The sequence below is a fragment of the Palaemon carinicauda genome, chromosome 18 (genome assembly GCF_036898095.1).
Source record: "Palaemon carinicauda isolate YSFRI2023 chromosome 18, ASM3689809v2, whole genome shotgun sequence".
In the NCBI taxonomy this organism is placed as follows: Eukaryota; Metazoa; Arthropoda; class Malacostraca; order Decapoda; family Palaemonidae; genus Palaemon; species Palaemon carinicauda.
Window position 1 is genome coordinate 109,333,030 of NC_090742.1, and position 15,110 is coordinate 109,348,139.

Sequence of the window (15,110 nt, forward strand, 5' to 3'; positions counted from 1 at the left end):
TTACGGTGTATCTTACACCGAGCAGTTAATGATACTTCTGCAGAAGACAGGATGAATACTGATGAGTTTTGGAAGGGTTACAATATTTATTTCATAGTGTTAAACAGAAGTACTTCTTAGACCAAAATGACTCAAACAGCAATGAATGTTCTGTGAAAGAAACTGTACCCTCAATTCATGCATGATTTAAAAGGTTTTGATGTTACAGTATAGAATATATCGAGAAAGTTGGTGTCCCTTTTTGAAGAACTTCATCTAGAGTTTGAAGATGACTAGAGAGTTTACCAAGGCTGACAAGCAACTACTTACAAATGAAAAGTTGTTGAAGTTAGAGGAACAACCGAAAATCAAGAAAGTTTCCCTGGTCCAGAATCAATAATGACATAAAAGTTCACTTTTATGAAAGTATTTGTCAATCTTTGAGTTTCAGGGTTATTCAGACGAACTTTTTGCTAAAATAACTAATGCTGTTGAAGATATGTTCCTGCCTTATAGAGTAATTTTCGCCGACAAGAGAAGGAATACTATTCAGCAAATGTTAGGTCTGCAGGTGACAGAAATCTTAGAAGAGAAAAGTCAGTCTTATCAGGAAAGGGTTTGAAAAGGAATGACTAATAAAAAAGAAGCAAACACTATTGCAAACCTTTATAATAGTCGAAAAACAAAGAGGCTACAGAGTCATCACCCAGTCTTGGCGATGAAGAACCACTGCCACCGACGTCAGGTTTTATAACGAAAAACCGTCATAAAACAAATACAACAATTACAGTCTCCTCTTTACCATCACTCATGTTATCCTCTTCCTCCTAATTTTTCACTTCCAGCTCCACCTGTTTTTTCGTGCCCAATAAGCAGATGAGATGAAAATTTTCAGGTAAAGTGGCCAATATTAATGTGTTAATACTATTAATTTTACAGTTTATTGTATCATAATGTATTGCAACATTCTCTCTCTCTCTCCCTCTCTCTCTCTCTCTCTCTCTCTCTCTCTCTCTCTCTCTCTCTCTCTCTCTCTCTCTCTCTCTCTCTCTCTCTCTCATTGTCAAAACTTAAATTTCATTCAAATGGTATGCCCACACTACTGTACAGTACCTGTACCTCCCATGGAAGTTTATATATGTAGGTATGTGGTTTTCATAAAGTGATAGCAGGTTGTATGGACTTTTTCGTGTTTATTATGTGTTTAGGGGACGTATAACTAGCTTTATATGGCCAAACTCCAGCATTCGTCGGAAATCAACTAATGTTTGGGGACTTGTAACGAATTAACGGTGTAGAGCAGGGCATTACTTTTTTGGATTGGTCATTATTGCATGCATAACATATTTTGATGCACAGTATGTTACAGATGCATGTATTTATATTTATTTTGTGATATTTTCAGCATGGATACTTTTGCTCTTAATTTGAATTTGCCTGTTCAGACTTTCTATTGTGTAATTTACTTGAAGGTAACAGATTTTAGATTAATTTTTTAAGTAATTATTTTAAAAAAGAAAGGAACATTTCTAGTTGATCAGACAATATGTTATATTGGTGAGTATCCATATGGTAGAAATTTTCATTGTGATTTGCAAGTTGTGACATATTTATTAGATTTTAAGAATAATACACTTAAGGAAAGTTATAAACTTTTTTTCATCACACCCACAGCTGGACGATCTGAGCTCTGATAGTGATGACGAATACTTCGATGTTGTGCAATTACCTGGCCTTAAACCACCAAAGTCTTCATCCACCCATACTCCATCTGCTAGTCCATTGCCAGATCAACAGCATTCTAGACCCTCAGAAGGAAATGTTACACAGGAACCCTCACTTATTCCTCCTGCTCATAGTCGAAGTATGCCTGCTGTAAACCAAGGCCTTACTCCTATTAAAATGGGAAATGTCCTGTCCTATTCTCCTAGTGTCATCCCTGGAACAGATACAAATGATCCTGTAAATACAGCTCAGCACCTGACACAAAGAAAATGTACAGACACTGCTAATCTTGCTAATGCGATCAATGTACTGGCACCTCCCTCATCCACCAGAGCCAAGACTGAAAATACCTTTAGTGGAGACATTGAGTTGGAAGCACAGCACACAAATAAGGCTGAGAACACAATGAGGAAAGAGTGCACCTCTTTAAAGGAAGTTACTATTTCAGGACTAAATTTAATAGCTACTGAAAGTCATCAAAGTTCCCATTCTCCATGTAAAGATGCGAAGCTAGAATCTCCATGTACTTCTCATTGTGAAAATTCAAATAAAACTGTTAATTCTCCCAAGAAAGAGATTGATGAAACACACAAAACTACAAATGATGACAATATCAAGAAAACTTATGTTTCAAAACCTCTAAGCCATAATGAATCAGATATTAAAAGTAATCTAGTAGCAGCTGATACTCTAATTAAACATACAATACTTAAATCGGAAAATTCACCCAAATCACAAATTTCGAGGCAGGAAACATTGGAACTTCCAGAAAGAAACCAAACTGATGCAGTTTTTGATATTACACAGAAAGATGAAGGAAAATTTAAATGTATGGTATCTTCAAAGGAAGAAAACAAGGTGAAAGAAGATTCAAAAGTAAAACTAAGTGATGTAAACATACAGAAAGCAATAGTAGAGGATATACCTACATTAAATAGCATGCAAAAGGGAAATATGAAGGATGAGCACATCAAAAATGAAGAGGAAATTGCCTCAAAAAAACAAATTATATCAGGTATTGTAACAACTTCTAACATCCCAAGTTCATCAAATACAAAAAAGGAATCTGAATCAGAAAGAATACATAATGAGCAAAAGGTGGAGGAGGCGAGGATAGAAGGAACGATTGTCAAAAAGGAAGATGTTTTGAAAGCAAAAAGTCCACCAATTAATCAAGAGATAGTAAGCAAAAAGGTGGAGGAGGCGACGATAGAAGGAACGATCGTCAAAAAGGAAAATGTTTTGAAAGCAAAAAGTCCACCAATTAATCAAGAGATAGTAAGCAAAAAGGTGGAGGAGGCGACGATAGAAGGAACGATCGTCAAAAAGGAAAATGTTTTGAAAGCAAAAAGTCCACCAATTAATCAAGAGATAGTAAGCAAAAAGGTGGAGGAGGCGAGGATAGAAGGAACGATCGTCAAAAAGGAAGATGTTTTGAAAGCAAAAAGTCCACCAATTAATCAAGAGATAGTAAGCAAAAAGGTGGAGGAGGCGACGATAGAAGGAACGATCGTCAAAAAGGAAAATGTTTTGAAAGCAAAAAGTCCACCAATTAATCAAGAGATAGTAAGCAAAAAGGTGGAGGAGGCGACGATAGAAGGAACGATCGCCAAAAAGGAAAATGTTTTGAAAGCAAAAAGTCCACCAATTAATCAAGAGATAGTAAGCAAAAAGGTGGAGGAGGCGACGATAGAAGGAACGATCGCCAAGAAGGAAAATGTTTTGAAAGCAAAAAGTCCACCAATTAATCAAGAGATAGTAAGCAAAAAGGTGGAGGAGGCGACGATAGAAGGAACGATCGTCAAGAAGGAAAATGTTTTGAAAGCAAAAAGTCCACCAATTAATCAAGAGATAGTAAGCAAAAAGGTGGAGGAGGCGAGGATAGAAGGAACAATTGTCAAAAAGGAAAATGTTTTGAAAGCAAAAAGTCCACCAATTCATCATGAGATAGTAAGCAAAAAGAATCTTGACGTTTCGGATAAAATTGAAACTCTGAAAACTAAAAAAGCTGAAGTAGAGATTATGGATAAGGAAGGTAATATGTCAACACCCAATAATGGTGATAATCTTCGAAAAGTTATACCTTCAGGACTGAAATCAAATGAAACTGAAAAAGAAACCATAGATTATGTTACAAGTCATGAAGATGAAATGGATTTTAGTCAGAAAAGAGTTAACATAAAAGATATGAATAAGTTGGAAGAAGGTGTTAAACCAAAGAATGCATCTCATGGAATGTCCCCATCATCACCACCACTCACTAAACAAGAACCTTCGGTGAAACCAAAATACGGAAAAGCTACATATATAGAACCCAAGCCATCTTTGGTAGTAAATACCAATCTTAACAGCAATGGGAAAATTACAGAATCAAGTGATAGAGTTTCTAAATTAAAGGATTTTAACCAGGAAACCGCATTAGTTGATGTAAAGTTTGTTACAAGCAAAGAAAGTAAGCCATCTTGTGCTGTAGATGCACTTCAAAATGCTGTAAATGGAAGTGTTCATGTAGCTGCTGCTTGTAATGATAAAGCATCAGTCCCAAAACTATCTGCAGATACTTCAGTTTTGAATAATGCAAAATCAAGCATTTCTAAAGAACAATTGGTTGTGTCTTTGAATGAGAGTTCATTAGCCCAAAATAGTTGCTCTCTAGAGTTGAAAGACAACAAAATTGCTTCTACTAAAAGTCCTGCATGTAGTGAAAATGTTACTGCTGTTGGTGGAACAGTTCCTGATTTATCAGATCACAAAAATGTTTCTACACAATTGAAGGGAAAATCATTAGATGCATCCTTAAATACAAATATTGCCAACATTCCTCCATCTACAACCACATATGAAACGAATGGAAAGCCAATATCTAAGCCAGTAGCTGAATCATTTTTGGGGGCAGTAGCGGCAGAACAAAACATGTGTTTAGGTATTCCAGTGTCTGATAATAGTACTTTTACTGAGACTAACATGACTCAAATTGTAACAGAAAAACCTCATATTACTCCAAGCCCTGGTCCAGAACCCAGTAAAGTATCTTCATGTTATGTGAATGAAAAAGCCATTTCCAGACCAGAGGTAGTGGGAAATGAAGCCACACTTAGTCCAATCTCATTTACAAACGTTGGATTACAACCAACAAAAGCTGAAGGAAGCCTTGAAAAAAATAACAAAGGTGGTTTTGATGCTTTAGTTACAGCGGAGGTTATTGAAAAAAATTCACAAAAAGAAAAATCAGATGTACTTTCTTCCAAAAACAAGTTGGAAGAGAATTTTGCCAAATTTGTACCCATGAATGAACATTTGTCCATAGGTAATGAAGTCGTAGATGCAAAAATTGTGAATGGAATATTAAAGGACTCTAAACTAGAAATGTTGCCAGAAAATAAAGTTCAGCCAACTGTTCAAACGGTACCTCATGTTAATGGAATTATAATCAATGATAGTTTGGAGGACAAAGATGATATAGATAATAACTTTAGTGAGGTTGAGACACTTGTTGATAGAAGCAGATGTAGTTCTGTTGCCAGTGACACGTCATACTCTATGTCACAAGATGTATCTCAGAGAACTGGAATTAAGAAACCCAAAGGGGAGAAATTGTCTGCTATGATGAATATTTGGGAAAATGAAGATGTGTCTCAAGCAAGTGAAAAATCAAAGATGAAGCATCCTCCTAACAAACCTAAAGTTGGAAAAATTTCTGGTATCAAAGACATGTTTGAATCAGGAAAGGTTGCCGAAAAACCCGAAATTCTTAAGAACCCAAATCTGGTAAAATTAAGAGTAGCATCTGGAGCCAGTTTAGTTGAACCAAAGTCAACACTATTGCCTGGAGCCTCTGGTATAGCTTCTGTGAATGCAGCTAAATTTGGTGGTACTTCAAAGTTCAAAAAGCCATCAGAATGCCCTCCCTCTGCAGGTGACAAAAATCTTAGAAGAGAAAAGTCAAATTTGTCAGGAAATGATTTGAAAAAGAATGATAGTAGTAAAAAAGAAGCAAATACTATTGCAAACCTTAATCAGAAAGATCTAGGTAATGTAATTTCCAAAGAGCTGGAAAATCAGGGCACTGTTTCAAATTCTTGTAATAATGTTGTGGGTTCCAATAATCAGAAAAATCTAGATTGTGCTGCAAATTATGACGATCATAATCATCTTGTTACTGTTACAAGTTCTGAAAACATTGAAAAGACTACCACAAAGGATAAATGTATGGTAAGCAAGGGTGATAGAGATGATAAAGAAAAATCTGTCTGTAGTGTTAAAGAGGAAAACGTACAAAAGGAGGAGAGTTTCCAGATATCGGCTAAGGATAAAAATCTTCAGTGTTCAAAGTCAGCTGAGGCCAAAGCAATTACCACAAAGAAGACTTTATGCAGTAAGGATGTGTCTGTCATTACTAAACAAAGTGGTGTAGGAGAAAAAACTAATGATGAAATTCCTAATACAGCTGAAACATCTTCGCAGTCCGGGGAAGGCATGAAAAAGGACTTGAAGAAAAAGAAGAAAAGAAAGAAAGAAAAGGAGAATGAGATTCATGATGAAAAAGAGAAAAATCAAGATGATAAAATCATTGTTAAATGTGAGAGTGTGAACGATGCTGTAGATGATAAGACTAGCATTGTTGATTGTGCTGCTAATGTAAGTGATAGAGTGAAAGTTGAGCTTACTAAAAGTGAATGTACAAAAAGTGAGTCAAATTTTGAATCAAAAACTACGGACACTACTAAGGAAGATGTCAAACCTGGTGTAGGAAACAATGACAAAGGTAAAGATGTAATTATTGATCAAAGTACAAGTGCTATGACTGAACAAAATAATGATGTCAACAATTTAGAAAGTAGATTTAAAGGGAACAAAACACTTGGTGGCTTAAAGTCATTCATTATTGAATCTGTTGCAAAAGGTGGAAAAACTCTCGAAGATAAACTTTCTAAGACTGGAATACCCCTAGGAAAAAAATCTGCAAAGACTGATTACCTGAAAGATTCACTTACACTTGATCTTAAGAATAAAAAAATAATTACTTCATCTGATGTAAAGGTTTCTGAAAATGAAAATCCGGTTTTGCCAAAGAGTCCAAATAAAATGTCGGTGGAAGACTTTGAAAAAAGTAAGTTAGATAATAAGCAGACAGTAACGAATCTTGTTCCAGCATTGGAATCTGAAGTAGAATCTTTAAGCAAGGAAACTTCTGCCTTAGTAGAACCAAAGAAAACCTCTCATTTACCTAATTATTCATTTCCAAAACTGACATTAGCAACAAAGCCCTTACACTCTGTAGCATCTTTCCCAGATACACCAATGGAAGGAGAAATTTGCATAACATCATTACCAGCATCTCCAACTGAAGAGAAAAAGAACTTTGAATTTTGTGATAAACATAAGGTTTTGTCCCTTCCTGCATCTCCAACAAAGGAAGTGCATTTCAATTTTGAAGAAACTTCAGAAGAGGAGGAAGTGTTTGTTGATGCTATAGATCCAGGCCAATTAGATACATTAATGCCACTTCCAGATGTACAGAATGAGAGAGATATAAGGTCTCGATCTCGTACACCCTTGGACTATAGAGAACAATCGGTCACGCCATCCCATATAATTGCTGAATCTGAGGTTATTCTCTCTGAAACTGACAGAATTCTCCGTAGATCAAGGTCTAACAAATCACTAAGGAGATCTTATAGCAGATCACTCTCCAATGCAGCACTGAACAGAGTAGGTCAAAATTTAAAATAGAAATATTTGACAGTGTAATATACCTTCTGTGTCCTTAACTTTATTTTATGTTCAACACATTTTAAAGATATGTTTCCTAACTTATTGATTTGTAGTACATTACAAGGTTTATTTTTTACTCTGCTTTTTGTCTTGTGTTTATTTATTTACATAATTTGTATTGTACAGTATTTTTTTTTTATCTCTTAACAATTTAATTATCTAGTAGATGATTTGAAAGTTAGTTTTTCTGTGGTGTCTTTTTTTGTATTGTCTCTTCTAATCCACTTTGTTCACTTGCAGTTAAACTAAATTATATCAGAAAATGGTATTATATTATGTTCTGCTGTGTGTAAGTTCTCGGATGGTATATATTAATTTACAAAACATTGACCTGAGATTTACCTGAAAACACTACCATACTGTTGTTTAAACAGCAATGAACAAATTATACTTATTGACTAATAATTATGTTTTCTTTTATCTGCCATATATTCTATACCTGTGTTAAAGTGTAGTACATTTTCATATACTTGGTCTCATATCTAGGTATTTGTAACAATTTTGTATTCTTTTTTTTTTTGTATTCTATTGATAACGCATACTCTTGGTTTTGAGACATAAATAATCTAATGAGGTTAAAGTGGTAAAGGCTTTCAAAAGTCTTATGTTAGATTAGTACTGTTTGTGATTAAACTTGCTCATATTCTTGATGTCAGCTACCATTTTGAATTTAACAGCCCAAATTTAATTATAATCCATTGAATTTAAAGCATTAGAATTTTATGCCAGATATTTTTATTCATGATGTTTTTATGTGTTGTAAAACATTTCTTTTAGTGTCTCTTTGATACTAAGTAGCCTACATGAGTAATCACCCTAGAACTTAATAAAGGAGATTTTATATAGGTAGGTTCATCATACAGTATGTATGAATGAAATGTATTTGGCATGGCATTGATTGAATTTTCTGTTTTCTTCAGCTGTCTGAAGTGACAGCTGATCTTTCAGAAGAGCATACAACAGCACATCTTGCAGGGGAGAGGTTAGAAGCAGAACAAGCTGAAAGGATGAAGTTAGAGAAGGAAATTGACAGACTGCAGGTAATAACAGTAAAGTACATGTTATTTTCATTTATTGAATAGTGTTCTCCAATGTTGTGTCAATAAGGTACTCAGTACAGGGAAAATCATATACAGTTTTTACTGTGAGAAACTTAGTGTGTTGTACTATAATTTCTGTTGGTTATGTGGAGGATGAGAGTTGTCTTATTTTCAAGACAAAGTGAATTAGTTTGATTACGTTTTATCATCAATATTCTACTTGTAACCATTGTTTAAACATCATTGTAAGTGAAAAGGAGATATGAGTGTATTTTTCTGTCTCTTATAAGCTGAACAGGATACACTATAGTTGCTTGTAACTGCATTGTATTTTCTATAGTATTGTTAAGTACCCTATGCCAGTAATGCTTTGTAATATTGAATCTTCTCAAAGCTCATTTCTGTTCCTCGTCTAGAATGGAAAGGTTTTACCCCTAAACTTAAAAAGTAAAATATCAAATCTCTCCCTATCAGTATGATAAACTTCCTTTGGAAGAACTCTTCAGCCATGCAAGGCCTCTACCTCCTCATCCGGCAGCTTAGGGAGAGGCGTGGGTACCTTTTTTCTAGTTGGTCTTTTTACAATGGCTGGTGGCAGCAAAATGTTACTCGGAACACCACTACCATTCCACGTCCTTTTTTCAGTGTTGGTAATTTGGAAGATTTTCCCGTAGCACTATAAAAAGATGTCTCCCAAGTTTGTTAAAGTATCTGCTTGCGGGATTTTTGTAGTACATGGGTGGGGAATGATTTAAGAAGCAAATTGTGCTCGACGGGAGATTGTTGTGATTATTATGGAAAGGCATCATAACAGGAGACACGTATAATTAAACTATGTCCTGTATAGTCAGGGTATGAGACAAAAGAAAAGTCTCACAGTTTCAAGAGTTGACAGTTTTAGGTGATAAATGTAGATAGATATGAGTGAAAAACTAGTTTTCATGTTACAAGACTCATTAAAAAATATGGTGGAAAGGTTTATGGGAGCTGCTAGCAAAGGAAAAATTTTTTAGTCATATGGATTTCAGGAAAGGACCCTTCAGGCCGGAATTTCCTAACTCATCTGCCCTAAAGGCCCTAAAAGATCACGCTGTTGCTTTCTAACCACTTGGTTTTATGATTTTCTCTGAGTCTTCTAAAACTGGCAATGAGGCTTGCAGCATCCATGTTGTCTCTTATCGATACATAAATTGGGGATGAGGCCATGGCCACCATCCAATATGACAACTCATTCAGGGCCTATACTTGTTCATGTTTTAACCACACATTCTGAAGTAGCCTCTATGTGAGAAGTTTTAGCTCTCGAGTACCAAGATTCTAGTTTGGGAGTCCTAAGTTCTCGCCATTAGTGGGGAACCAGCCTGGAGGTGAGGCTGATGCCAAGAGGACTGACGCCAGGGTGAACATAACCACGTTTGTGGAGTTAGATGGGTTGGTTAGTGTACTGATTGATGGGGACTGCAAGGGGAGTGTTATAGATTAAGTAAAACCTATGCCTCTCTTTAGTAAAAATTAATTTATAAATGTGTTTGAGCTAAGCAAGGTCAATTTTACAATTTGGCTCTATTTAATAAGGAGTTTGATAATGGAAAAACTAATTATGGGGAGTTGTTGTGTGGCTCCCATGCACTTTCCTGTAGTGTCTATGCTGTTATATGTCAATGAAATATTGCCTTACCTGCCCTAGGGAAATCTACAGGTTCAACAAAAATAAGTTTCTTAAAGGAATTGACTTGCTCTGTGGTGCCCATTCATAAAACAAGGTAGACTTGTGCACCGCAAGGGTCAAGTCAGCTATAATCGAGTGCCCAATTCATGCTCACAGATTTTACATCTAAAATGTAGTATCTATTAGCATTGGTTTTAGCTGAATGCATAATAAACTTCAAACATTATATTTTAAGGTAGGCTTTAGGAGATGATGATGATATTGTCGCTTTTGCTTTCCTTCAGTGTTATCTTTATTTAAGACTAAGGGTCTGCCACAATTTTTTCCCTTCCCCTCATTGGAAATAGATGTAAGCAATGTACAGTATCAGAAAGAAGCTTTCTTACGCTGGTAAGGAACGTATAGTAACTTTTTGGACAACAACTATGGAGATTAATTTGCTCTGGAGATTAGGATTCCAAATTGCTCTGTCCAAATATGTATGCCATTTGTAGTTAAAAGTTGGTCATAAAAACTGTGAGAATTAGATCCAAAACTTATAAAGGCTCTGAAAGTTAATGTTAAAGATAATAGGAGTAAACCTGCATCTCATAATTGTTGTTCTATATTGGCTGCTGGCAATTTTTTTTTTTTTAACTTTTGGAGTTGTTAATTGATGATTTTCTTATTTCTAATATTTTTCAAATATCTTGAGAAAAATAATCTGGAGCATCGTGTTTCAAAGATGTTTTTTTACCAGTACAGTACAATCAAGACCAGTTGAGTCTGGAATTTTAATTATTTTATGCTGCTTTTCAGTTCTGCCCTTCGACCTTTATCAGTTTGTGGGAGTCTGCAGTATGAAGGGAAGGAATTTTTATTGTAAAGTATGTAATTTCTATACTCACCTGATGTTCATATACATGCCCACCTCCTTGCCACGGACTTGAGATGTCAAGAGGACGGACAGGGAATAGTTTGACTTCAAAACTGAAATAACAAAGGCATGTCTGGTCATTAACCACTAGTGTATCTTATTTCTTTACTGGTGACATGTGTCTTTTGAGAGGAAAAAAATGATAATTTTTTATAGATATTTCTGGAGAAGTATCAATATGAGCGATAGGTAAATATAGAAATAACAAATTTTATTATTAGAATTCCAATTTTAGTGAGAAATATCCCACGAAACTCTTGCAGTTCTGTGACTCGTCCAAATTTCTCAGGATGAACTCTCCAAAAAGACATCACATTGTTTAGGGAGTAGGGAATCTTTTTGCAGCAACATATTTTCTCAATGATTCCAGACTTATCTTGACCATTTTGGCCAGGAAGAGTGTCTCCTGACCTGGCACTTTCATCCTAACTACGGTTGCCTTGAAAAGGCTGTGATTGAGGATCAACCTCCTCCCCCCCTTCCCACCATCTAAGACTTTATGCTAGACTATTAAGATTCGCCTTGTGCATCATCAGTAACACTTCTTTGGGTGTGAGATACAGAGATAACCATAGTGGATGGTTCCATAATACACCTGCATGATAGAGGGATGGTATTGAAATCCTCCAGTTCTATTATGTTGAAAGAAATACCTTTGCCTTTACAACAAAACATTTGAGACCTAAAGAGCATCCTGTGCTAGATTCCTGGGGAATACCTATCGAGTCTACCTCCTCTACTTCTATAGAAGAATCCACTCCCAATAACTACTCTCCCGTTAGCAAACCCAGAGGAAGTAAATTTGACAAGGTAACTCCCACTAGAGTTTTCCCATGACCCTGATGGCCTAGGCTAGGATACTGCAAGGTCATCTGCTGATCGGAATGTGGAGCAAGTAGGAGGAACTCATGAATTCTAAGGAATGGCTGCTCCTTGAAATGAATTAACGTAGAGGAAGCGGATCCATGCCTCAACTATGAACGATTACTGGAGGCATCCTCAGGGTGAACAAACTTGCCAAACCCTGAAGGAATGGTAGCCTGCCCAGTGGTAACCCTAGCCGGAGGCTTGCTAGCAAGCAAGCCAAAGCTAGGGGGAGCACCCAATGGCTGCCTCCCAAGGGAGGCCAATGTCCTCTCTCAGACCCCGTAGAGTGATGCTGCCTCCTCTTCAGTGTCTAATTCATTCTCTGACCTAAAGCCTTCTACTTACTAGGCTGGGAGGATAATCCACCTGGACCCTTTTGCCAAAACCCCTCATTGTTGAGTCTCATGCTTTTGGGTGCTGAGATCTTGGAGTTCCTTAATTGGTAAGCACTCCGAGAAGCACGAGATCTTTGGAAATCATTTCTCCCATATGGAATTTTCAAAAACGTGCATGATCTCTCAAGTTTGCTGGTAATGGATCCATTTTCATGGTTGCCTGAACCTATTACACACAGATTCCCATGTTCTGCCATATATATATATATATATATATATATATATATATATATATATATATATATATATTTATTTTTTTTATATACATATAAGGGATTTTGATGTAAGAAAAATCTATTTTTGGATGAGATAGCCATGTCGTCCTGATGGAAGATCCCTCCAGCAGCTTCCTACTGTATGATATTTCTGCGAGTGATATTACAGTATAAGAGAATTACCGTCAGATATCACGGGGTTCTAGCCCCCGGAACGACTATCCGAAGATATCGTGTATGATCAGGGAAGTATCGTAAGATAACCATAGATATCTGCACCACAAATAGACCTTTCCTAGTCTAATCCTCTAAGGGGAAGGATAAGTGAGGAGCCGTTACATATCCTATCACCTTTCGGTGCTCCCATACGACCCTGCCGCTTCATTCCACGTCGCAGCTTAGCTACTGTGAAATAGAAGCCTTCAACGAGAAAAGGGGTGGGAGAAAAATGAAGTAACGGGCGGGCCATCAGGACGACATGGCTATCTCATCCAAAAATAGATTTTTCCTACGTCAAAATCCCTTTTTGGTCTCGAGCCATGTCGTCCTGATGGAAGTGTACCAGAGAATTATCTATACTCGGAGGGAGGCTTTGCATAAAAGACCTCGAACCAAAAAAATAAATGCCCCCCACCTATGTGATGAAGCATAAGTATTAATTTCTATACCTGGGAACCTGAAAAGGAAATGATGAAGTGCATTTTTACTTTATTCCCTGAAGCAAAAACTTATGTTTACTCGTTGCTAATAACGAGCTGAAGGAGTGCCCTAGGATGCAGTGTGGGCTACGTCGTTGCCGCGGGGTAGATAACACCCCCTCAACCACCACAAAATGACGTGTCTCCTCCAATTGCTTCATTTAATGCCTGAAGAAAACCCAAGTGGTCTTCCGACCAGTATATGTCTGCAGTCCCTCAATAGACATATACTGGAAAACGTTCTAGAAGGAAGCCACATCTTTAGGGCTGAGACCAGACGTCTTACGAGCCGGGTCCACTCTTCATATAAAGTAAGTAATCTTATTTCGTAACTGGTTTAGAGACAAATCAGACCCCACTATATCATTTTGAACAAGACTATCCTTAAACTGCACTGTTCTCAGCAGATACACTTTTGGACATTGTATTAGACAAAGGAGAGGACCACCTTGAATGGGAACTATTTTCCATAGACCCCAAGGTGAAAAGGGTAGTTAATTTTTAGTCCGAAAAGTGGGATCAGAGTATAAATTAACCTCACCATTTTGCACAAGTTCAATGTATTTCTCATCTCTAGAAATCGTTACAATATGACTAACCCAAGCACCGGAAGTCATCGTAATTAAGATGATGACTTTCTGAGTGGGATCAAGAATAGAAGCCTTTTGATTGCCTATGTCCAAAGTGAATTGCAAAACTTTGTCCAAAGACCAAGAGATAGGCTTTAGTTGAACCAACAGCCGTAGCCTTGCACAACCCTTCGGAACTTTGTTGAAGAGATCCGAGTAAAATTCGACATCAAAGGCATATAGTATAGATCTAGTGAGGGCCGAAGTGTCCGACGAAATTGTGGAGGAGGCTAGACTTTAAACATGCAAAGTAAGCTTGAAACTTAAACAAAAATCCATAGTAATCAACCCGGGATTTATGTCTTTGACATATTTGACCCATTTGGTCCATGGCATTTCATACTGAGACCCACTCATCACGTTGAATTTTCAATTACATTCCCAGGAATAGGGTGAAATCAAACATGAGATGAGGTTTGTACGATCTCCATGATGAAGCATAAACAATCCCCAGCTGTCCATCCTGAGACAGAATCGAGTTGGTCATGGCACAAGTTGGAATTCAAATCCATGACCATGAGAAACCAGTTGCTCATTGGCTACCAAAGAGCCACCAGAGCCGCCATCCCTTGAAAGATCTACGATTGTCCAAAACCTTCACTAGGAGGTTAAACAGTGGAAACAAGCAAATCGTCATTCAACGACACCCATCCAGGGACATTGACGAACTTTGATGTCCATGGCCACTGCTGCTTGAACCACTTTCGGTTCTACTTAGCAGGGAAATATCATGCTGAAGCTCATCGCAAACAGATCCACTTGAAGGCCAGAGATTTGATCTCACTGAAGGAGAGACGTTGACCAATGCCAACCTTTCTTCTGATCCAACGTAAAGATGGTTATCATTGCATGTTTCAAATAAGTAGACCTCGATTCTTGTCTGTTGAATCAATAGACTATAACTCTGTTAACGAGGTTTAAGTGGATATGAATGTTCTCCTTCAGCTATAAGTTCACAAGGGACAAGAAGACTGCCATGGACTACAGAATATTGATGTGGTATTTTTAATATTTCTGAGATCAACAGCTTTGCACTTTCTTGGGTGGGTTATGACCCACCCAACCTCCCAACGAGGCATCTGAACAAAGTGTCACTACTAGAGGAGGAAAGCACAACAGTAACATCTGTGAAAGACTTATGGCAGTGGACCACGGTTTAAGTTTCTTCTGCAGTAAAACCGGGGTCTTCTTCTGATGGTCAG

At 37.0% G+C, this 15,110-nt stretch overlaps 1 protein-coding gene across 6 annotated transcripts in view; it reads left to right on the forward strand.

The window, feature by feature from the left end:
• LOC137657944 (uncharacterized) overlaps positions 1–15,110 on the forward strand; it is a 201,223-nt gene that overhangs the window by 43,878 nt on the left and 142,235 nt on the right. For all 6 annotated transcript variants that reach the window (XM_068392657.1, XM_068392660.1, XM_068392658.1 and 3 more), the window contains 2 exons: positions 1,654–7,416; positions 8,400–8,519. In XM_068392657.1, the coding sequence (XP_068248758.1) occupies positions 1,654–7,416; positions 8,400–8,519 (5,883 nt within the window). The remainder of the gene's footprint in view (positions 1–1,653; positions 7,417–8,399; positions 8,520–15,110) is intronic.